This window comes from Dendrobates tinctorius, unplaced genomic scaffold, assembly GCF_039654945.1.
Source record: "Dendrobates tinctorius isolate UK_male_01 unplaced genomic scaffold, ASM3965494v1 ptg000032l, whole genome shotgun sequence".
Taxonomy (NCBI): domain Eukaryota; kingdom Metazoa; phylum Chordata; class Amphibia; order Anura; family Dendrobatidae; genus Dendrobates; species Dendrobates tinctorius.
Window position 1 is genome coordinate 20629626 of NW_027361700.1, and position 19615 is coordinate 20649240.

A 19615-nucleotide genomic window follows, 5' to 3' on the forward strand; every position below is an offset into this window, starting at 1 on the left:
TATGGCTCATTTTGTCTTTTGTAGGTTTTGTATGCTTTATGGCCAATGTGAACATGCATTTATGTGCTGCATGTATACCAACTCAAACCAAGCTCAATTTTTGTGTTTTTGCTATAGGATATAGTATATACAACTGGAACAAATGTATGTCATATTAGACAAAAGTCATCCCATCCATGTACATTTGGCACAGAGCCTAATATGTACGGAAAGCCAAGGGCAATCTGGATGTATGTGCTTCAGCTGTGGTGGCTGGCATCTGGCAGATAAAGTAATGACATTTCTAGATACCCTTGTGCTGCTGTATAACCCTAGGGGAAGACTGAAAAGTGAATCAATGTGGGAGATGCTATCACAGACTAAGGGAGGATACAGTTGTAATGGAGAGTGATGGGAGGTGTACCTGTAATGCAGACTAATGATAGGATGGGATGATACCTCCAGCTTATAAAGGTGAGAGAACTGAGGGCTGTATTATCTGTATCTTCCAACATGAGCAGCATTCAGGCAGTCGCTGAGTCCTACCAGCTATTCAACCCCAGAGCATACTTGCAGAATAACTATGTGCCCCCTCGGGCGGACTTCTCAAGCGAGGACAGTGTCATGTGTTGGAAGCTGCGGCGACTTCATGAGGCTTGTACCAAAGGTGAGCTCTCCGGTTTAGATAAGTCATGTATTTTTAGTTGAGAGTGTGTGTGCGGAGATCCTACTATGTCAACAAAAAAGGTTTTTTCTTTTTCTTACATTATTTTCTTCTTTTACATTATTTTCTTCAAGATGGCTTGTAATATTCTTTGGTAAAACATTGTGATACATACAACTCTTAAGTAACTTTACTTTTATTTTTAATGTTCACTTTGCATACTTCACTGTATAGCTTGTCTGCAAAAAGTATCCCCATGGAATGTTACTGGCCATGTAGTGTTCTGTTTTACGGATGCAACACTAAGCCCTTACAAGGCATAAGCTCCATACCACCCTCATCCAATATAAGAGTACAGTATCTAAACGATTATAGTTTGTCTTCTGACCGACTAATATGGGTGGGAGGATGCAGGGTATGGGAACACAGTTTGCTTTTTTTCAAGGTGGTCAAAAGTAAGAATCTTCTAGTTACACTTTAGGAAAAGGTCCATCTTTTGGGGAGTTATGGGGGGAATTTTGTTTCCTGATGTGGTTTTGAATAATTCTTGCCATATTTTGATATGGACAGTGCCTAGTTTGGAGCAGAATACAAAAGGTGACAAATGCAAAAATTCCCCCCTTCCCTACCAGGAGTTTTTCAAAAAGTGGGCAGAAAAACCCCTCAAAAGATTGAACATATGAACAGCAGAGCGGCCCTTTCATTACAAATGTATTTAAGGTCTTTCAAGTAATTTAAAAGCAGTTTTTGGATTTTTTTTTTATTCTCAGCAAACTTGTTCTGACAAACTGGTTAAAAGTCAGAGCTAGTGTGTCAGTGTCCCAGCATATGATGGGCCAATAACTGAGATGGGTGATTGCAAGAACATGCTTTCCCGATTATCAACCAGTCTCAATAAGCCAGAAACCACCTAATGAACTAGAAAGACGCTCAAACATCAAGAGCATTGCCTTTAAAGCGAGCTTAAAAATCGTTATCATAATACACAAATAAATGCTATGCACAAAGTCAATGTAAAGCAATTACAATCACAAATTGCCAAAAGGCAAGAAATCCCTATCTAAAGACAGTTAAAAAATAACTAAGTATAAGAATGGGACACTAAATCTAAAAGTGAATACAATGATATAAATGAAAGAAATGGATATCGCACCAGAGTGTCCTAAAACACATACTGATTAATGCTAATTTTATATTATTCCTCTTAAATAATTACATAAAAGTTATTTTTTAACAGGCTTTAGATAGAGGTTTTTTTTTGCCTTTTGGCAAGTTGTGATTGATGAAAATCATTATCAGCACGGTGTCCTGTTGATGATATGGTCTAAATGCAAAGATCATAGTACCCACCATTCTGTGAGCATAGCATTGTCTAAACAGGTGTTTACTCAACTACGGATCATTTATATATCTATAGCCGATCAGCGGTCCTTTAATGGCTGTGGTCAGCTTTGTGTGTCTGTATATATGAGACCTTTAGTAAAGGCAATTGCTCCTTGAATTGCTTTCCTAGGACAACTAATTCCATTTGTTAAACTGAATTATCACCATACTGCAAACCTACTGTAACTTTTGCTTTTAATAACTTCACATAAAGAACGACAATCTCCACTCCTTTTGTATTCCTAGGTGGGATTAAAGGGCACACCTTGGTTGATATTGGCTCAGGTCCAACGATATACCAGTTGTTGAGTGCCTTTGAGCACTTTCAGGAGACTATTTTGGCAGAATACTTGGAGGTGAATCGTCGAGAACTGAAGATGTGGCTGTGCGATGAACCAGGGGCCTTCGACTGGAGTCCCTACTTTAAACATGTTTGCAAGTTAGAGGGAAAAGGGTGAGTAATCAAAGGTCTTTGTCCAGATCCAGGAATAATGAATGCCACACAATGTCCCATATACCAGATCAATATCCAATTGTGACATTTATTGGGGTATGTGCACAAGTTAAGTACTTGGTGCAGAAATTTCTGCATCTCTGGGCAGGAAGATGTAGTGTAAAATAGGCAAGTTTTTGGTGCAGATTTTTCCCACTCATTAGGCTGCTTTTACACTTACCGTGTTTTTGCGGGCCAATTTTGCGGCCCCATTAAATTTCAGTGGGGCCGCAAAATCGGCCCGCAAAATTTCCACGGTGCGCCGTATGCCGTATGGCTGTATTTGTGGCCGTGATAAAAGATCGAGCTTGCTCGATCTTTTATACGGCGTACAGACACGGCCCCCATTGCAAATCAATGGGGCCGCAAAAACAAACGGAAGTGACTTCTGGTTTTGCAGAACGGCTTTTTTTTTCCAATACTATTTCAATAGTATTGGAAAAATAAAACGGTGATCCGCAAGCTTTTTTGCGGCCCGTTATTGGGGCGGACCATAAAAATTGCGGAGATACGGCCCGCAAAAACAGCGATAAGTGTAAAAGTAGCCTTAGGATGAGTGAAACGTACAGCAAAAAACACTGAAAGAATTTATTTAAATCTGCAAGTCAAAAATAAGCACCATGTGCATGAGACTTCAGGATTCTCATTCACTTTGCTGTTACTAGGAAATCATTCAGGTTTTGTGACAAATCTGTAAGAATTTCCAAACAGCTGCACTCTCATTATGTTTACAAAAACGTATATAATTGAAAGATATCACAAATATAGAACAATTTCAAAATGCAAGGCAGAAGAATAAAAAAAAGCGTGTGATGTTTCGACCATTATTGGGCTTTCTCTAACGACGCTGAAAAACATAATAGACGTGTATAAGTTATGTGATAAATACAAAATTACAAATACACTGAAATTATTCAAATAAACAGGCAATGGAAAAAGAAAAAAATGAAAAATATAGCTGTAGACAAATATACAAAGCCAATAAAAAAAAATTGTAGATTAATTCACAACTGAAACAATAACAATGAACCGAGGGGGAGACTGGAGCTTGCAAAGGAAAGGTAAAAGGACATGAAAAAGCAGTAGCCAAAAATGTAGCAAAAAAAATGGGAGTAGAAAGAGAAGAGGGTAGGCACAGATAAAGTCAGAAATGGAGTAACATGATATAGCCAAAATTGGAGTGACCAAGGGTACTGACCTAGCAGTGATTCAATATGGCCTGAGGAAATTAGGGAAAATGCTGTAAAAACATACCGTAATAGTTCTGGATTAGTATAGAATGGTCTAATGCTGCATAGTTATAGGGACAGCCGTAGTGTCAAAATGCCATAAATACTAACCATTGGTGTTCAGTGTCCAGGAGAGCGCATTTCAGCGCTATGTATGGCGGTGTGCCAGGGAGCGTGTTTCAGCGGTATTGCGGCTGTGTACGCTCATTAACCCCTTCCTGACATCCGACGTACTATCCCGTCCACGGTACCCGGGCCCGTATGACCGTGGACGGGATAGTACGTCTACCGCGATCAGCGGCGCCCACATGGTGAGCGCCGCTGATCGCGGCCGGGTGTCAGCTGATTATGACAGCTGACACCCGGCACTATGTGTCAGGGGCGGTCACGGACCGCCCCCGACACGTTAACCCCTTGCACACCGCGATCAAACATGATCGCGGTGTACCGGGAGTTAAAGGGAAGCATCGGCAGGGAGGGGGCTCCCTCCGTGCTTCCCTGAGCCCCCCACGGCAGCGCAATGTGCAGCGCTGCTGCGGTGGGCTCCTATCCTCCAGGCCCCCGAATCCAAGATGGCGACGGGGGCCTTCGGGGACCTGAGGAAGCTGGCTTCCTCAGTGCCTGCAAAGCGCAGGCAAGAGGAAGTCTGCTTCAATGCCTGTGACAGATTGCTGATCTGTCACAGTGATCTGTGATGTGACAGATCAGCGATCTGTCACAGGACAGTGATGTCCCACCTGGGACTATGTAATAAAGTAAAAAAAAAAAAATTAAAAAAAAATGTAAAAATAAATTAAAAATCGCCAAATAAATTAGTAAAAAAAAAAAAAATATTCCCCAATAAATTCATTTTTTGAAAATAATAAAAAAAACAAACAATAAAACTACACATATTAGGTATCGCCGCGTCCGTAATGACCCGCCCTATAAAACTGTCCCATTAGTTAACCCTTTTAGCGAACCCCTTAAAAAATAAAAAAACGAAGCAAAAAATAATGATTTATTATCATACCGCCAAACAAAAAGTGTAATAACGCGCGATCAAAAAGACGCATATAAATATCCATGGTACCGCTGAAAACGTCATCTTGTCCCGCAAAAAACGAGCCGCCACACAGCATCATCAGCGAAAAAATAAAAAAGTTATAGCTCACAGAATAAAGCGATGCAAAAATAATTATTTTTTATATAAAATAGTTTTCATTGCATAAAACCGACAAAAACATAAAAAAACGACCTAAATGAGGTATCGCTGTAACCGTACTGACCCGAAGAATAAAACCGCTTTATCAATTTTACCGCACGCGGAACGGTGTAAACGCACCCCCCCAAAAGAAATTCATGAAACGCTGGTTTTTGTTCATTCTGCATCCCAAAAATAGGAATAAAAGGCGATCAAAAAATGTCACGTGCCCGAAAATGGTACCAATAAAAACGTCAACTCGTCCCGCAAAAAATAAGACCTCACATGACTCAGTGGGTCAAAATACTGAAAAATTATAGCTCTCAAAATGTGGTGACGCAAAAACTATTTTACAATAAAAAGCGTCTTTTAGCGTGTGACAGCCGCCAAACATAAAAACCGCCATAAATAGTAAGTCAAACCCCCCGTTATCACCCCCTTAGTTAGGGAAAAATAATAAAACTAAAAAAAAAGTATTTATCTCCATTTTCCCGTTAGGGTAAGGCTGTGTGCACACGCTGCGGATTAGGTGCGGATTCATCCGCGCGGATTTTGTAAAATCCGCAGGTGAAACCGCAGGTCAAAAGACCTGCGGTTTTACCTGCAGATTGCTCTGCGGTTTTGTCCTGCGGTTTTTCATCTCCTCAATAGAGGAGATGGCAAACCGCAGGAGAATCCGCAGAAAGAATTGACATGTCAATTCTTTCTGCGGATTGAAAACCGCAGAAAATTCCGCTTCGTCTGCACTGCGGTTTTTGATTCCCATAGGGAATCATGGTACTGGGGTCCGCAGCAGCCAAAACCGCTGCGGAACCGCAGCAAAATCCGCAGCGTGTGCACACAGCCTTAGGGTTAGGGCTAGGGTTAGGGCTAGGGTTAGGGCTAGGGCTCAGATTAGGGTTAGGGGTGTGTTGGGGTTAGGGTTGGAGTTATAATTGGGGGTTTCCACTGTTTGGGCACATCAGGGGCTCTCCAAATGCAACATGGCGTCTGATCTCAATTCCAGCCAATTCTGAGTTGAAAAAGTCAAATGGTGCTCCTTCCCTTCCAAGCTCTGCCATGCGCCCAAACAGTGTTTTACCCCCACATGTAGGGTATCAGCCTACTCAGGACAAATTGCAAAACAATTTTTGGGGTCCAATTTCTCCTGTTACCCTTAGGAAAATAAAAAATTGGGGGCAAAAATATCATTTTTGTGGAAAAAAATGATTTTTTTATTTTCACGTCCGAGTGTTATAAACTTCTGTGAAGCACTTGGGGGTTCAAAGTGCTCACCACACATCTAGATAAGTTCCGTGGGGGGGTCTAGTGTCCAAAATGGGGTCACTTGTGGGGAGTTTCAATAGTATAGGTACATCAGAGGCTCTCCAAACGCACATGACACCCGCAGACCATTCCATCAAAGTCTGTATTCCAAAACGTCACTGCTTCCCTTCCGAGCCCCGACGTGTGTCCATACAGTAGTTTTCTCCCACATATGGGGTGTCAGCGTACTCAGGCCAAATTGGACAACAACTTTTGGGGTCCAATTTCTCCTGTTACCCTTGGGAAAATGAGAAAATTGGGGACTAATTGATCATGTTTCTGGAAAAAATACGATTTTTTTATTTTCAAGCCCTGGCATTATAAACTTCTGTGAAGCCCTTGGGGGTTCAAAGTGCTCACCTCACATCTAGATAAGTTCCTTAGTGGGTCTAGTTTTCAAAATGGGGTCATTTGTGGGGGGTTTCCACTGTTTAGGTACATTAGGGGCTCTCCAAAGGCAACATGACACCCGCAGACCATTCCATCAAAGTCTGCATACCAAAACGTCACTACTTCCCTTCCAAGCCCCGACGTGTGCCCATACAGTAGTTTTCTCCCACATATGGGGTATCAGCATACTCAGGACAAATTGGACAACAACTTTTGGGGTCCAATTTCTCCTGGTACCCTTGGGAAAATAAAAAAATGGTGACTAAAAGATCATGTTTGTGGAAAAAATACGAATTATTTATTTTCACGCCCGGGCATTATAAACTTCTGTGAAGCACTGGGGGTGGTCAAAGTGCTCACCACACATCTAGATAAGTTCCTTAGGGGGTCTAGTTTCCAAAATGGTGTCATTTGTGGGGGGTTTCCACTGTTTTGGTACATCAGGAGTTTTCCAAACGCGACATGGTGTCCGATCTCAATTCCAGCCAAAAACGTCAAATGGCGCTGCTTCCCTTCCGAGCTCTGCCATGCGCCCAAATAGTGGTTTACCCCCACATGTGGGGTATCAGCGTACTCAGAACAAATTGCACAATAACTTTTACGGTCCTGTTACCCTTGGAAAAATAAGAATTGAGGGTGAAAAGATCATTTTTGTGGAAAAAATATGATTTTTTAATTGTATGGCTTTATGTTATAAACTTCTGTGAAGCCCATGGGGGTTCAAAGTTCTCACCACACATCTAGATAAGTTCCTTAGGGGGTCTAGTTTCCAAAATGGTGTCATTTGTGGGGGGTTTCCACTGTTTTGGTACATCAGGAGTTTTCCAAACGCGACATGGTGTCCGATCTCAATTCCAGCCAAAAACGTCAAATGGCGCTGCTTCCCTTCCGAGCTCTGCCATGCGCCCAAATAGTGGTTTACCCCCACATGTGGGGTATCAGCGTACTCAGAACAAATTGCACAATAACTTTTACGGTCCTGTTACCCTTGGAAAAATAAGAATTGAGGGTGAAAAGATCATTTTTGTGGAAAAAATATGATTTTTTAATTGTATGGCTTTATGTTATAAACTTCTGTGAAGCCCATGGGGGTTCAAAGTTCTCACCACACATCTAGATAAGTTCCTTAGGGGGTCTAGTTTCCAAAATGGTGTCATTTGTGGGGGATTTCCACTGTTTTGGTACATCAGGGGTTTTCCAAACGCGACATGGTGTCCGATCTCAGTTCCAGCCAAAAACGTCAAATGGCATTGCTTCCCTTCCGAGCTCTGCCATGCGCCCAAATAGTGGTTTACCCCCACATGTGGGGTATCAGCGTACTCAGGACAAATTGCACAATAACTTTTAGGGTCCTGTTACCCTTGGGAAAATAAAAATTGGGGTGAAAAGATCATGTTTGTGGAAAAAATGATTTTTTAATTGTACCGCTGTACGTTATAAACTTCTGTAAAGCCCTTGTGGGTTCAAAGTTCTCACCACATATCTAGATAAGTTCCTTGGGGGGTCTAGTTTCCAAAATGGGGTCACTTGTAGGGGGTTTCCACTGTTTAGGTACATCAGGGACTCTCCAAACGTGACATGGCGTCCGATCTGAATTCCAGCCAATTTTGCATTGAAAAAGTTAAACGGCGCTCCTTCCATTCTGAGCTCTGCCATGCGCCGAAACAGTCGTTCCCCCCCACAAATCAGGTATCAGCGTACTCAGGACAAATTGCACAATAACTTTTGCAGTCCAATTTCTCCTGTTACCCTTGGTAAAATAAAAAAAATTGAACCTGAAGTATTTTTTTTGTGAAAAAAAGTTAGATGTTCATTTCTTTTTAAATATTCAAAAAAATTCCTGTGACGCACCTAATGGGTTAATAAACTTCTTGAATGTGGTTTTGAGCACCTTAAGGGGTTCAGTTTTTAGAATGGTGTCACTTTTGGGTATTTTCTATCATATAGACCCCTCAAAGTGGCTTCAAATGTGATGTGGTCCTAAAAATAAAATGGTGTTGTAAAAATGAGAAATCGCTGGTCAACTTTTAACCCTTATAACTTCCTAACAAAAATAAATTTTGGTTCCAAAATTGTGCTGATGTAAAGTAAACATGTGGGAAATGTTACTTATCAAGTTTTTTGTGTGCCGTATCTCTGTGATTTAAGGGCATAAAAATTCAAAGTTGGAAAATTGCGAAATTTTCAAAATTTTTGCCAAATTTCCATTTTTTTCACAAATAAACGCAAGTTATTTGAATGAAATTTTACCACTAACATGAAGTACAATATGTCACAAGAAAACAATGTCAGAATCACCGGGATCAATGGAAGCGTTCCAGAGTTATGACCTCATAAAGGTACAGTGGTCAGAATTGTAAAAATTGGCCCGGTCATGAACGTGCAAACCACCCTTGGGGGTGAAGGGGTTAATGGCAGTGGAGCCATATAAATGGAACCCAGGTAGTATACTTCCGGTACCCGTGATCCAGAAGTGGCTGTGGTTGTATGAGAAAGTGACAAATCTGTGCAGAAAAAAACCTGAGACAAATCTGCAATGTGTGCACAGGCCCTTATATGTTATGGAATTTTTGTTGTTAGTGTGTTCACACAGATTTTTTTTTTCCTTTTTGCTGAGTTCTTGAAGCAGAACCAAAAAACACGAGTTTTCAATGGAGAATCTCTGCTCTGAAAACTCGGCAAAAAAAAATCAGGCCATTATTCATTAAGAATGGTGTTTTGTATTACAGCCTTAAGCGGCATGAGTCACTTAACGAACGGAAGGGAATTCTATCAGTGGCTATGCCTCCCACAAAACATTGCTCTAGTCCGGGACTAGCGTAAGATTTCTGGAATGAAAACCCCTGGGCCAGCTCATTAAAAATACTAAAAAAAAATAAAAAAAATAAATAAAATTTATGAACAGACAATATTTCTTTTTTTAAAGACGTAAAAAGGCCATAATGAATCATTATGATTAGTGAGACCCTTCTGCAGCCCATAATTCATTTAAGATACTAGCTGCATTAAATGTAAACTGTAAAATGATAATTGCAGTCAAAAAAAATTCTGTATTAGTTTCCTCAGCTTTAAAAAAAAAACAAAACAAAAAAAACAAAATCAGAAACACCTTAATTTTTTTTTACACGGACAGGGCAAAAAAAGTGTCCATTTTACCTTCTGTTCTGGCATTTCTGGACAGTTGGCAAACCTGCTCTGCCCCAGCTAAGGATGAACGGACAGCTTGAAATTCGGGATCTGGTACCTGACCTTTAGTCTAAAGGCCCCGTCACACTAAGCGACTTACCAGCGATCCCGACACCAATATGAAGGTGTCAGGATCGCTGGTAAATCGCTATGTGATCGCTGGTGAGCTGTCACACAGACAGCTTCACCAGCGATCAGCACAGCGATGCCGAGCGCCCGGCATCGCTGGCCATCCTGTAAAAAATAGAATCAAAATAAAAAATATAGTTATTCTCACCTTCCGATGTCGCGTTCAGCCATCCCGCCTCTCTCCACGCTCCGGTCCCAGTGATCCTTTGCGAGAATGACCGCGAGATGTCACAGTCTCGCGGGATAAAGTCTCGCGGTCATTCGTGCAAAGGATCACTGGGACCGGAGCGTGGAGAGAGGCGGGATGGCTGAACGCGACGTCGGAAGGTGAGAATAACTATATTTTTTATTTTTTTAATTATTTTTTACACCTGATCGCTGGTCTCCCGCCTGTCACACGCAGCGATGCGTGCTGGCCAGCGGGAGACCAGCGACCAAAGAAATGTCCAGAGATTTCTTCCAGCGATCAGCGATACCGGCAGGGGGGCCGCTCGCTGTCACACACAGCGATCTCGCTGGTGAGATCGCTGTTATGTCACAAAATTTGTGACTCAGCAGCGATCTCGCTACCGAGATTGCTTAGTGAGACGGGGCCTTAATGTTCGGTTACCAGAACTGTTCCCGGACTTTACCCAGAACCCCATTTAAACCAATGGAGACGCAAACTTTGGTGTTCTCTCTTTCATTACTCCAGGTTTTCACTTCTTAGTCAAGGTAATAGTACTGGGAAAAAATGTTCATTGGCTACATTTCCGGCCACCTCAGAAACACAGGTTTCAAGGGAAGGAGCAGGCGCTTGCCAGCTCTTTGCTATACTGGTTATAAGCTCCGGTCTGAACATGGTTGCATCAGCATGTGTACTGCTATCCTATCAAGCTGCAGAGGCAATGCTGTCTGTGCTTGCAGCGTTACAGAGTGGACCAAAACTATAACCATGCCACTGGTCTGAACCTTCAAGTTTCAGGATTGCAACTTCCCACAACAAGCAGGAATCTGTGAGGCAGGGGAGCGTTGTGCTCCTGAAGAAAGATGATACAATCTCTTTAAAGAAACCATTCTCATAAGTGCAGAGTTGGCCAAACAAATAGATAGCAGGACAATCCAACTATCTTATGTGATGTGAATGAGAACCTAAATTCTGTATTGGCCTCTGTAGAATAAATGTTTCATGCCACTTGATTAAACTGCTGTGTTATCTATACTAATCCTTTTTTTTTTTCCTTTTCCCAATCAGAGAGTCCTGGAAAAATAAGCAGAAACGACTTCGGGAACACGTGTCCCGGGTGATTCCAGTTGATGTCCATCAGCCCAGTCCATTAGGAGGAGAGCTGGTCAGTGGTTCTGTGGACTGTCTGGTATCATCATTCTGCCTTGAGGCTTGCAGTCCTAACCTTGAGGCCTTTCAGAAAGCACTTAAAAATGTTGTTGGGCTCCTGAAACCAAATGGGCACTTTTTATGGATTGGAGCTTTAGAGGAGTCCTACTACTTGGCTGGAGAAGCAAGGCTGAATGTGGTGCCAGTCACTGAAGACATAGTAAAGAAGGCACTGGTTACTGCAAACTGTGTTATAAGGGAATTTTCCAGCTATTCTATGACTCCTAGTATGAAAGTTGGTGTAGATGATGTTAGTGGGATATTTTTTGTTTGGGCTCAAAAAGAAGCTCCAAAGTGAAATCCACTTCACCTGGATCACACAATCTATCCAGTACATTGGTTAACACATGGGTCTGACGGGGAAGTAAAATCTAACGTAGCATCTGTGTATATATGCCATAAAAAATTAAACTGAAACAAATAAAACATATTCTAATAAGAATATTTGCAACTGCATATGACTGACAATGTTGACCTTGATATATAAGGACTTTCACGTAGGCTGTCATGGTTCTCGGCAGCACAAGTACTGTTTACGCAGGACAATGCACCGCCAAGAATTATATTTTGCCCTGGACAAAAGATCATTTCACCTGATGAATGAGTGTCTTGCTTATTATTCTAGTGATCGGCAGCCTGTTCACACTGCAAGATAATTGTGAAACCAGCGTGATTAACAACACTCATTCACAATTATCTTTAAGAGAACTCTGCAAACAGGATGAATCTAATCTGGATAAACATCAGCTATGGTGGAGGAAAAGAATTCATTCTTATGACTGACGTGACAAATCAATCCAATTGGCCACCTTTTAAGCAGTCACTGCGTTCACTTTGTGCTGGCTGACTGCTTTCACTGCACTCACTTTTTCTGCTGGTTGACAGAGTTCACTTCTTGTGCTGCCTGACTTCGATAACTACATTCACCATTTATACACTGACTGCAATCACCGTTTGTACAAGCTGACTGTGTTCATGGTCTGTACTGTTCATGCTGACAAAAATGGCACCTGCTCCTTGTGTGATTATGCATATTGGCATTGGCTACATTGTTCTTCTGCGCACACACTGGTGAGTGACTCACCTGTGCAGAACAACGGTGAACACACAGCCCATAAAAGGGTGGAAAAAGGTACGCATAATCACGCGAGTGCAGGGTGCAGTATTCCAGAGCCATAACGGTACGTCACATGGTACTGCAACGTTCATGGGGCAGTTTTCTTCCAGGTACCGCACGCCCCGAAGCCTGGAAAAAATTAATTAATATAAAAGATTAAAATTCTGTTCCTCAGCAACACAAACACAATTATGAAGCATACATGTAGGACTATTTTAACAATTCCATGACCTGTTAGGCGTCGAGTTTCTCCCACTGCACAGGGGGAGTCTCGAGCCATGTCCTCTGCAGTCTCCCATTCTTCTGCAGCCACAGAGGTTCCTGCTCCAGCAGACACGTCGGTCCCAGCGTCTTGCTCAGGCTAATGCTAGGCGTCTGGTTGCTCCTCCAGGCTCAGCTATTCTACCATGCATGAGTCAGCAGAAAGCAGACGCTCCTGGGACTAAGTCCTGCTTTTCTCCTACTGAGCATGCCCATGGGACAACCTCTCATTGGAGGTCAGAGGTCACATGCTCAGGTCCTGTTGCTGCTCCAATTGGACCACCAGGAAGGTCCTGGAAGCCTGCAACTATAAAAGCTTAGCATGGCCGCCCGGCCACGCACTAATATAGAGAAAGATATAGACCATGTGGAGTGATTGGTGAACGCATGTATGAATGCCTCTGGTGAATAACTCATTATGAAACCCGTACCCTTGGTACGCATGTGTTGTGTAGCCTAGCCTGCTAGAGCCCAGTCTGAGGTCCAGGTAGAGTCAGAGTCAGAGACTAGCATCAGCATTCACCGGTGGCTTTGTCTGTACGCCACGGTGCACCTAGTCTGCACTCCTCGGTGGTCAGCGTTTATTAGAGGCTTCTGCAGGTGCGACGCCGCACACTCAGTAGGTCTAGAGGGGCTCAGACCTCGTGTCCTTGGGCCGAGTTCTGTGACCATATACTGTGCTGTCCCATCTAAGGTTATGATTGTATGCTTATGTAGTTGTGTTACGTTACCTTTCTTTGTATTCAGTTTTGCATTTGGTCTGCTGCCACCTGCTGTCCTTTTTCTGTATAGCAGACTGCAGATAATTATTCTAGTACATGCCTCCCACTTCCAGGTCAGTGACTCCTCCTCTTCCTGCTGGTGGCCATTACTAGTTTCATCTTCACCCGGGAGAGACACGCTTACCAGGCCGTGAAAGGCATCAGTTTTTTGACCACACACACATACAAATCCGATGCGCATCTTGCTGTACCACCTGGGTTGTTACATCTGCATTTCTGGAGAAGTACTGCATTATCAATCATACACTGTATGTCCAGATTTCCAATAAACAAGTCTGGACTTCACAATATCTGGTGTGTATCATCTCTCCGGACGCATGAACAGCAAAACAGCAACCATGGTCCTGTCTGCTCTGCATTGAGGAAATGGAAGGTAGGAATCTCTCCCAGCCCCAATCAACTACACCTCCATTCGCCTCACGTGGGGACAGAACAGTCAAAAAACTGCCTTGAAGCCCAGCAAAAAATCACCCTTATATCCTAACCCGTCTGCCCGCTCACATACTGCAGCCCTGCTCTGCTAAGAAACTCTGCGTCACCCAGACCGCTTTGTGCATAGAGACTGTCTGTACATTATACAACATTGCTGCAGATTGTCGGACTGCAAAACCCCACAATTCTCTAAAAACACATTGGGGATCTCGTCAGGACATCTTAAATAAGCTGCACCGCGATTTCCAGTCCCCAATTCGAAAGTTCAGTTTCTTAAAGAGACAGTGCAGCTTAAATCAAAATGGCCAAAAAAGACCCTGCACAGTCTCCCACTGCTGAAACAGAGCAACTACTACCTGATACTGTCCATTATGAAGAGGGGGAAACAGAGCCAGCTTCAGAAACAGAGCAAGACTCACGACCAAGACGCTCTGTCAAACCAACCATAAAGGTCGTCGAAAACTATCACAGTACAAAGGATGAGTTTAATGACAACCTGGACGACCTAAGGAAACGAGTCACCTCCCTCATGTCAAGCATCCAACGCCACAAAAATGATGCAGCGAGTCTACAGGACACTATAAAACGGCTAGACACGGCCCACGGAAGATACAAGAGACTGTCCGCAAGGTACGTTGCCTTCCTAAAAGACTAATATTGATGAAGCCTCATCAGAATTAAGCAAAGTGGATTCCACAGAAAGAGAAAGGGACGCCGCTGTGCAAGATGCCAAAGATAAAGCGGAGCTCCGTATCGCTTATCTGCAAGAAGCTGGATCTCACAGGTCAGGCTCATCCAGACACTCTGATCAGTCATACAAATCATCCTGCTCAAGAACTTCAGCCCTCAGCGACAGAATCCTAGAGGCCTGTTTAAATGCAGAGCGATCCAAACTAAGATGTTCCTTTACAGAAAAGAAAGCAGAAGCAGAAGCCAAGAAAGCCGAAGCAGAGGCAGAAGCCAAGAAAGCTGAAGCACAGGCAGATGCCAAGAAAGCAGAGGCTCAAGCAAAGATCCTTCAAACAGAAGCAGAGGCTCAGGCAAAGATTCTTCAAACAGAAATGGGGGAAGAAATCGCGATAGCCGAAGTAAAAATACTTGAGCAAGCATTGAAGCAAAACCTCGACCCGATTTGCCTACCACCACTGGAAGAAGAGGACCCAGCTGTCCGTACCAGTGATTATGTGCAGAAACACATCTGCAGCACACACCTTCTCCAGCAACGTTCAACCCACCAATGTGGAAACAGCCAAGTCAGCCCAACTTACGGTGCCAGTGTTACCCACAGCATCTGCAGAGATCCAAGACCAACGCCATAATGTTTCGCATCAGGTGCAGCAATCACAAGACGACCACAAGATGCACTCCAGTCCATCTCCACAGTTCAAGCCGCAGTCATCGAAATCTCCAGAGGTTAAACCACAGCTCAACCCTGCAGCAACATCATTCTACCCGGGAACAATTCACCCTTCCACGCCACACAGCTTATAAGCCCGAGAGGCAACACAAGCTAACATGGTAACAAGGAGTGAAGGATCGGATATGCCCGAGTTAGCAAGGTTTATGGTGAGCAAAGATCTAATCAGCACCAGCCTCTCAAAGTTTGACGACTGTGCAGAGAACTACAGAGCCTGGAAAGCAACCTTCAAGGCCACCATTGCTGACCTCAACCTATCTGCAGAACGGGAGCTCGACCTCATGGTAAAATGGTTGGGTCCTGACTCCACAAACCTTATCAAGATTCTTCGGACCGTCTACGTGGGGCAAGCTGAAGCAGGTCTCGCTGCGGCCTGGCAGAGACTCGAAAGAACCTATGGCAGTGCTGATGCCATAGAAAAGTCCCTACTTAAGAGACTGCAGAACATTCCAAGGATCAACCTTAAGGAAGCCCACAACCTTCTGGACTTAAGCGACCTGCTTATGGAGCTGGATCTTGCAAAAGGAGACCCTCGTCTGTCTGGATTATGCTACCTGGACACTGCCCATGGGGTGAACCCAATCGTCTCAAAGCTGCCATATAGTCTGCAAGAAAAGTGGGCAGTATGCATTTCCAGGTACAAAAGATCACATGATGTCACCTTTCCTCCGTTCAATCACCTCTGCAAGTTTGTCGACGAACAGGCCCAAATGAGGAACGACCCTAGCCTAGACTTCGTGGAGTCTAACACTACAGCTCCAGCAACTCAGTCATCAAGGTATGAAAGCGTCTCACATAGACGCAAGGAATTGAGGAGCAGTATAAGTGTCAGAAAGACTAACCTGCCACCACCTGCACTAACTGCCGATAAACAGTACACTATTCCATCGAGAGATAAGTCTTTCAATCGTGAGTGTCCCATTCACAAAAAACCACACATTGAACAAATGTAGAGGCTTCAGGTCCAAAACCATGCAGGAGCGCAAGAAAATCCTCAGCGGACTTGGGGTATGTTTCAAGTGCTGCGCCTCATTACACATGGCCAAGGACTGTAAATCTGCCATTAAGTGTTTAGAGTGTCATAGTGACAAACACCCATCAGCTTTGTATCCAACCTCAGCCACCAGCGATCCAGCAGTCGCAGTTACCTCTAGTCCGTCTACAAGCCATGGCGGGGAGCCACAGAATAACGCCAATTCTACCACGGCTGTCTCCTGCTCATGCTCAGAGGTATGTGGGGAGTGCAAAAGTGATAAATGCTGTGCCAGGATATGCCTAATCACAGTTTATCCAGAAGGGCAACCAGACAAGGCAGTAAAAATGTATGCCATCATTGACGATCAGAGCAATTGATCCCTAGCTGGACCTAAGTTCTTTGAAGCTTTTGGAATCAAGGGACCAGTAACGCCCTATACTCTGAACACTTGCTCAAGCATTGAGACTAGCGGCAGGAGGGCACAAGGTTTCATTGCTTCTCCTGTCAACGGAGGCGTAGAAATTCCCTTACCTACGCTAATCGAATGCGATCAAATACCTGACCAAAGGGATGAGATTCCTACCCCAGAAGCTGCGTTCCACCAATCACACCTAAGGCACCTATTCAGCATTATCCCACCTATGGACACGGATGCTGAAATCCTACTTCTGCTCAGCAGAGAATTTAAGGATACATAAGGTCCACCAACAGTGCAATGGTCCTGACTACACCCCCTATGCACAGAGACTTGACTTGGGGTGGGTAGTCATGGGAAATGTGTGCTTGGACCGAACAAGAGTCGATTCCCTTAAGACTTATGTACGCAGAGACGGACGAGCTACTTTCTGCAAACCATGCCCTCATCACTACAATGTGAAAGAGAAGCCTCCAGATCCCGCACAGCTGCCTGATGTCATTCCTTCTCCCTATGCAGACAACTTGGGAAGATCGGTGTTTCAAACACCTAAGGATGACAACGATGTAGCCCCGTCAATGGAAGACAAGGAATTTGTCAGGATAAGGGACAATGAGTTCCTTAAGGACAAGACCAATCACTGGGTTTTTCCCCTACCCTTCCGAGCTACCAGGGTAAGACTCCCGAACAATCGTGAACAAGCCTTGTCCAGAATCAACTCTCTCCAGCGCACACTTAGCAACAAACCGGAGATGAAAGAACACATTGTCACCTTTATGAGCATATATTCCGGAATAACCATGCGGAGACAGCGCCTCCCTTAAAGGAAAACGAGGAGTGCTGGTACCTACCCTCATTCGGAGTATATCACCCACAGAAACCTAAGCAAATTAGAGTAGTCTGATTCAAGCGCCAAACAGCAAGGTATATCTCTCAACGATGTCCTCCTCACGGGTCCTAACCTTACAAACAACCTAGTAGGAGTGTTGATGAGGTTCCGGAAAGAGCCCATTGCCATTACCGCCGACATTGAACAGATGTTCCACTGTTTCATAGTCAGAGAGGACCATAGGAATTTCCTCAGGTTCCTGTGGTACAAGGACAATGACCCCAGCAAAGAGATGGTGGAGTATCGCATGAGGGTGTACGCATTCGGGAACAGCCCTGGCAACCTATGGCCTGCGGAGAACCGCACAAGAAGGAGAGGCCAAATATGGAACAGATGCCAAAGACTTCGTAGAGAAAGACTGCTATGTAGATGATGGACTAAAATCTCTACCCACAGAAGAAGCGGCTATCGATCTACTCAAGAGGACCCAAGGTATGCTGTACCAAGCTAAGCTTAGATTGCACAAAATTGCTTCAAACAGCCAGGCTGTCATGAGAGCCTTTGATTCAAGTGACCACGCACCAGGATTCAAGGACATAGACCTGGGACCAGACTGTACGCCTGTGCAGAGAAGCTTAGGCTTGAGGTGGAACCTGTCAGTCGACACCTTCAGTTTCCAAATCAACTGTGCAGACAAACCATTCACTAAACGTGGTGTCCTGTCAGTGGTGAATAGCTTATTCGACCCACCCACTGGGATTTGTAGCACCAATTACCATACAAGGTAAATCCTTCTGAGACAGCTTTCCAAAACCGTCAAGGACAGGGATGCCCCACTTCCTCCTGAGAAGGAGGCCTTCGCAGCAGTTGCCTATCTGAAGGTGACGGGACCCGACAATCAAGATCACGTTGGATTCACCTTTGGCAAGGCTAAGTTGGCTCCCAAGCCTGACCACACTATTCCCAGGCTTGAACTCTGTGCGACCGTGCTTGCAGTAGAACTCGCAGACTTTATACAGCACGAGCTGGACACCAACATAGATGATGTGCAATACTACAGTGACAGTAAGGTTGTCTTAGGTTACATCTACAACCAAACAAGGCGCTTCTACGTGTACGTCAGTAACCGCTTCGAGAGAATAAGGTCTTCCAAGCCTGAACAATGGCACTATATCCCATCTGAACTTAATCCAGCTGACCATGCCACTAGACCTATGTCTATAAGGTCCTTTGCTAACTCTTCTTGGCTTTCAGGCCCTAAGTTTCTGTTGGAACAGAAGGGAAGCGAATGTGTCCAGGAAGTCTTCAGCATCCAGGATCCAGATGGCGATCCAAAAGTACGCTCCGAGGTCAGTGCTTTGGCGATGAACACTAAACCAACCTCCAGCCCCGGTTGCCAGCGCTTCGAACGCTTCTCCAATTGGATGAGACTTGTCAGGACTATCGCAAGGTTAGTCCACACTGCGAGATCGTATCACAACTCACTTGGAGACAAAGACTGTCACGGCTGGCCAGTCTGCCGTAAATCACTCTCTGCCGAGGACATTTCTCACTGTCCCTTATAATACGTTACGTCCAGCAGAGCGTATTCAGTATTGAATGGGAATGCTTTCACCACAAACAGCAGATCCCTCTGAAAAGCCCCATTGCCCATTTGAATCCAGTAATGGACAGCTTTGGTTTGCTGAGAGTCGGTGGTCGTTTAAATCAAGCCAAGATTGTGGCTTCAGAGCAACATCCTTGCATCATTCCCAGTAAACATCATATCACCGATCTACTGATCCGGCACTTTCATGAAAAAACCGAGCACCAAGGCAGGCAGATCACAGAAGGCAAGTTACGGTCTGCAGGGCTTTGGATCATAGGTATGAAAAGACGTGTAGCAGGATCACTACATCGTTGTGTGCAATGTCAGAAAACCAGCGGAAAACAGGTACATCAACAAATGGCCGACCTGCCCTCTGACAGATTGAGTGCCGAGCCGCCTTTCACCTACGTTGGCCTAGATGTCTTTGGGCCATGGATGGTATCTGCACACAGAACTCGAAGTGGCCATGCCAACAGCAAACG

The 19615-nt window shown here is 44.2% G+C and overlaps 1 protein-coding gene across 1 annotated transcript; it reads left to right on the forward strand.

Moving 5' to 3' along the window:
• Window positions 1-468: 468 nt before the first annotated feature.
• On the forward strand, window positions 469-11746 carry PNMT (phenylethanolamine N-methyltransferase). The gene is made up of 3 exons (XM_073572569.1): window positions 469-646; window positions 2273-2480; window positions 11176-11746. Exons 1-3 carry the CDS (start codon window positions 493-495, stop codon window positions 11612-11614), a joined length of 801 nt encoding a protein of 266 aa, XP_073428670.1. The 5' UTR covers window positions 469-492; the 3' UTR covers window positions 11615-11746.
• The last annotated feature ends 7869 nt before the right edge of the window (window positions 11747-19615 follow it).

Excerpts from the sequence above, each read along its gene's own strand:
- PNMT (XM_073572569.1), top strand. The coding sequence starts at position 493 with ATGAGCAGCATTCAGGCAGTCGCTGAGTCCTACCAGCTATTCAACCCC. Across the intron at positions 647-2,272 it reads TCATGAGGCTTGTACCAAAG|GTGGGATTAAAGGGCACACC; the intron begins GTGAGCTCTCCG and ends TTGTATTCCTAG. Across the intron at positions 2,481-11,175 it reads TGCAAGTTAGAGGGAAAAGG|AGAGTCCTGGAAAAATAAGC; the intron begins GTGAGTAATCAA and ends TTTCCCAATCAG.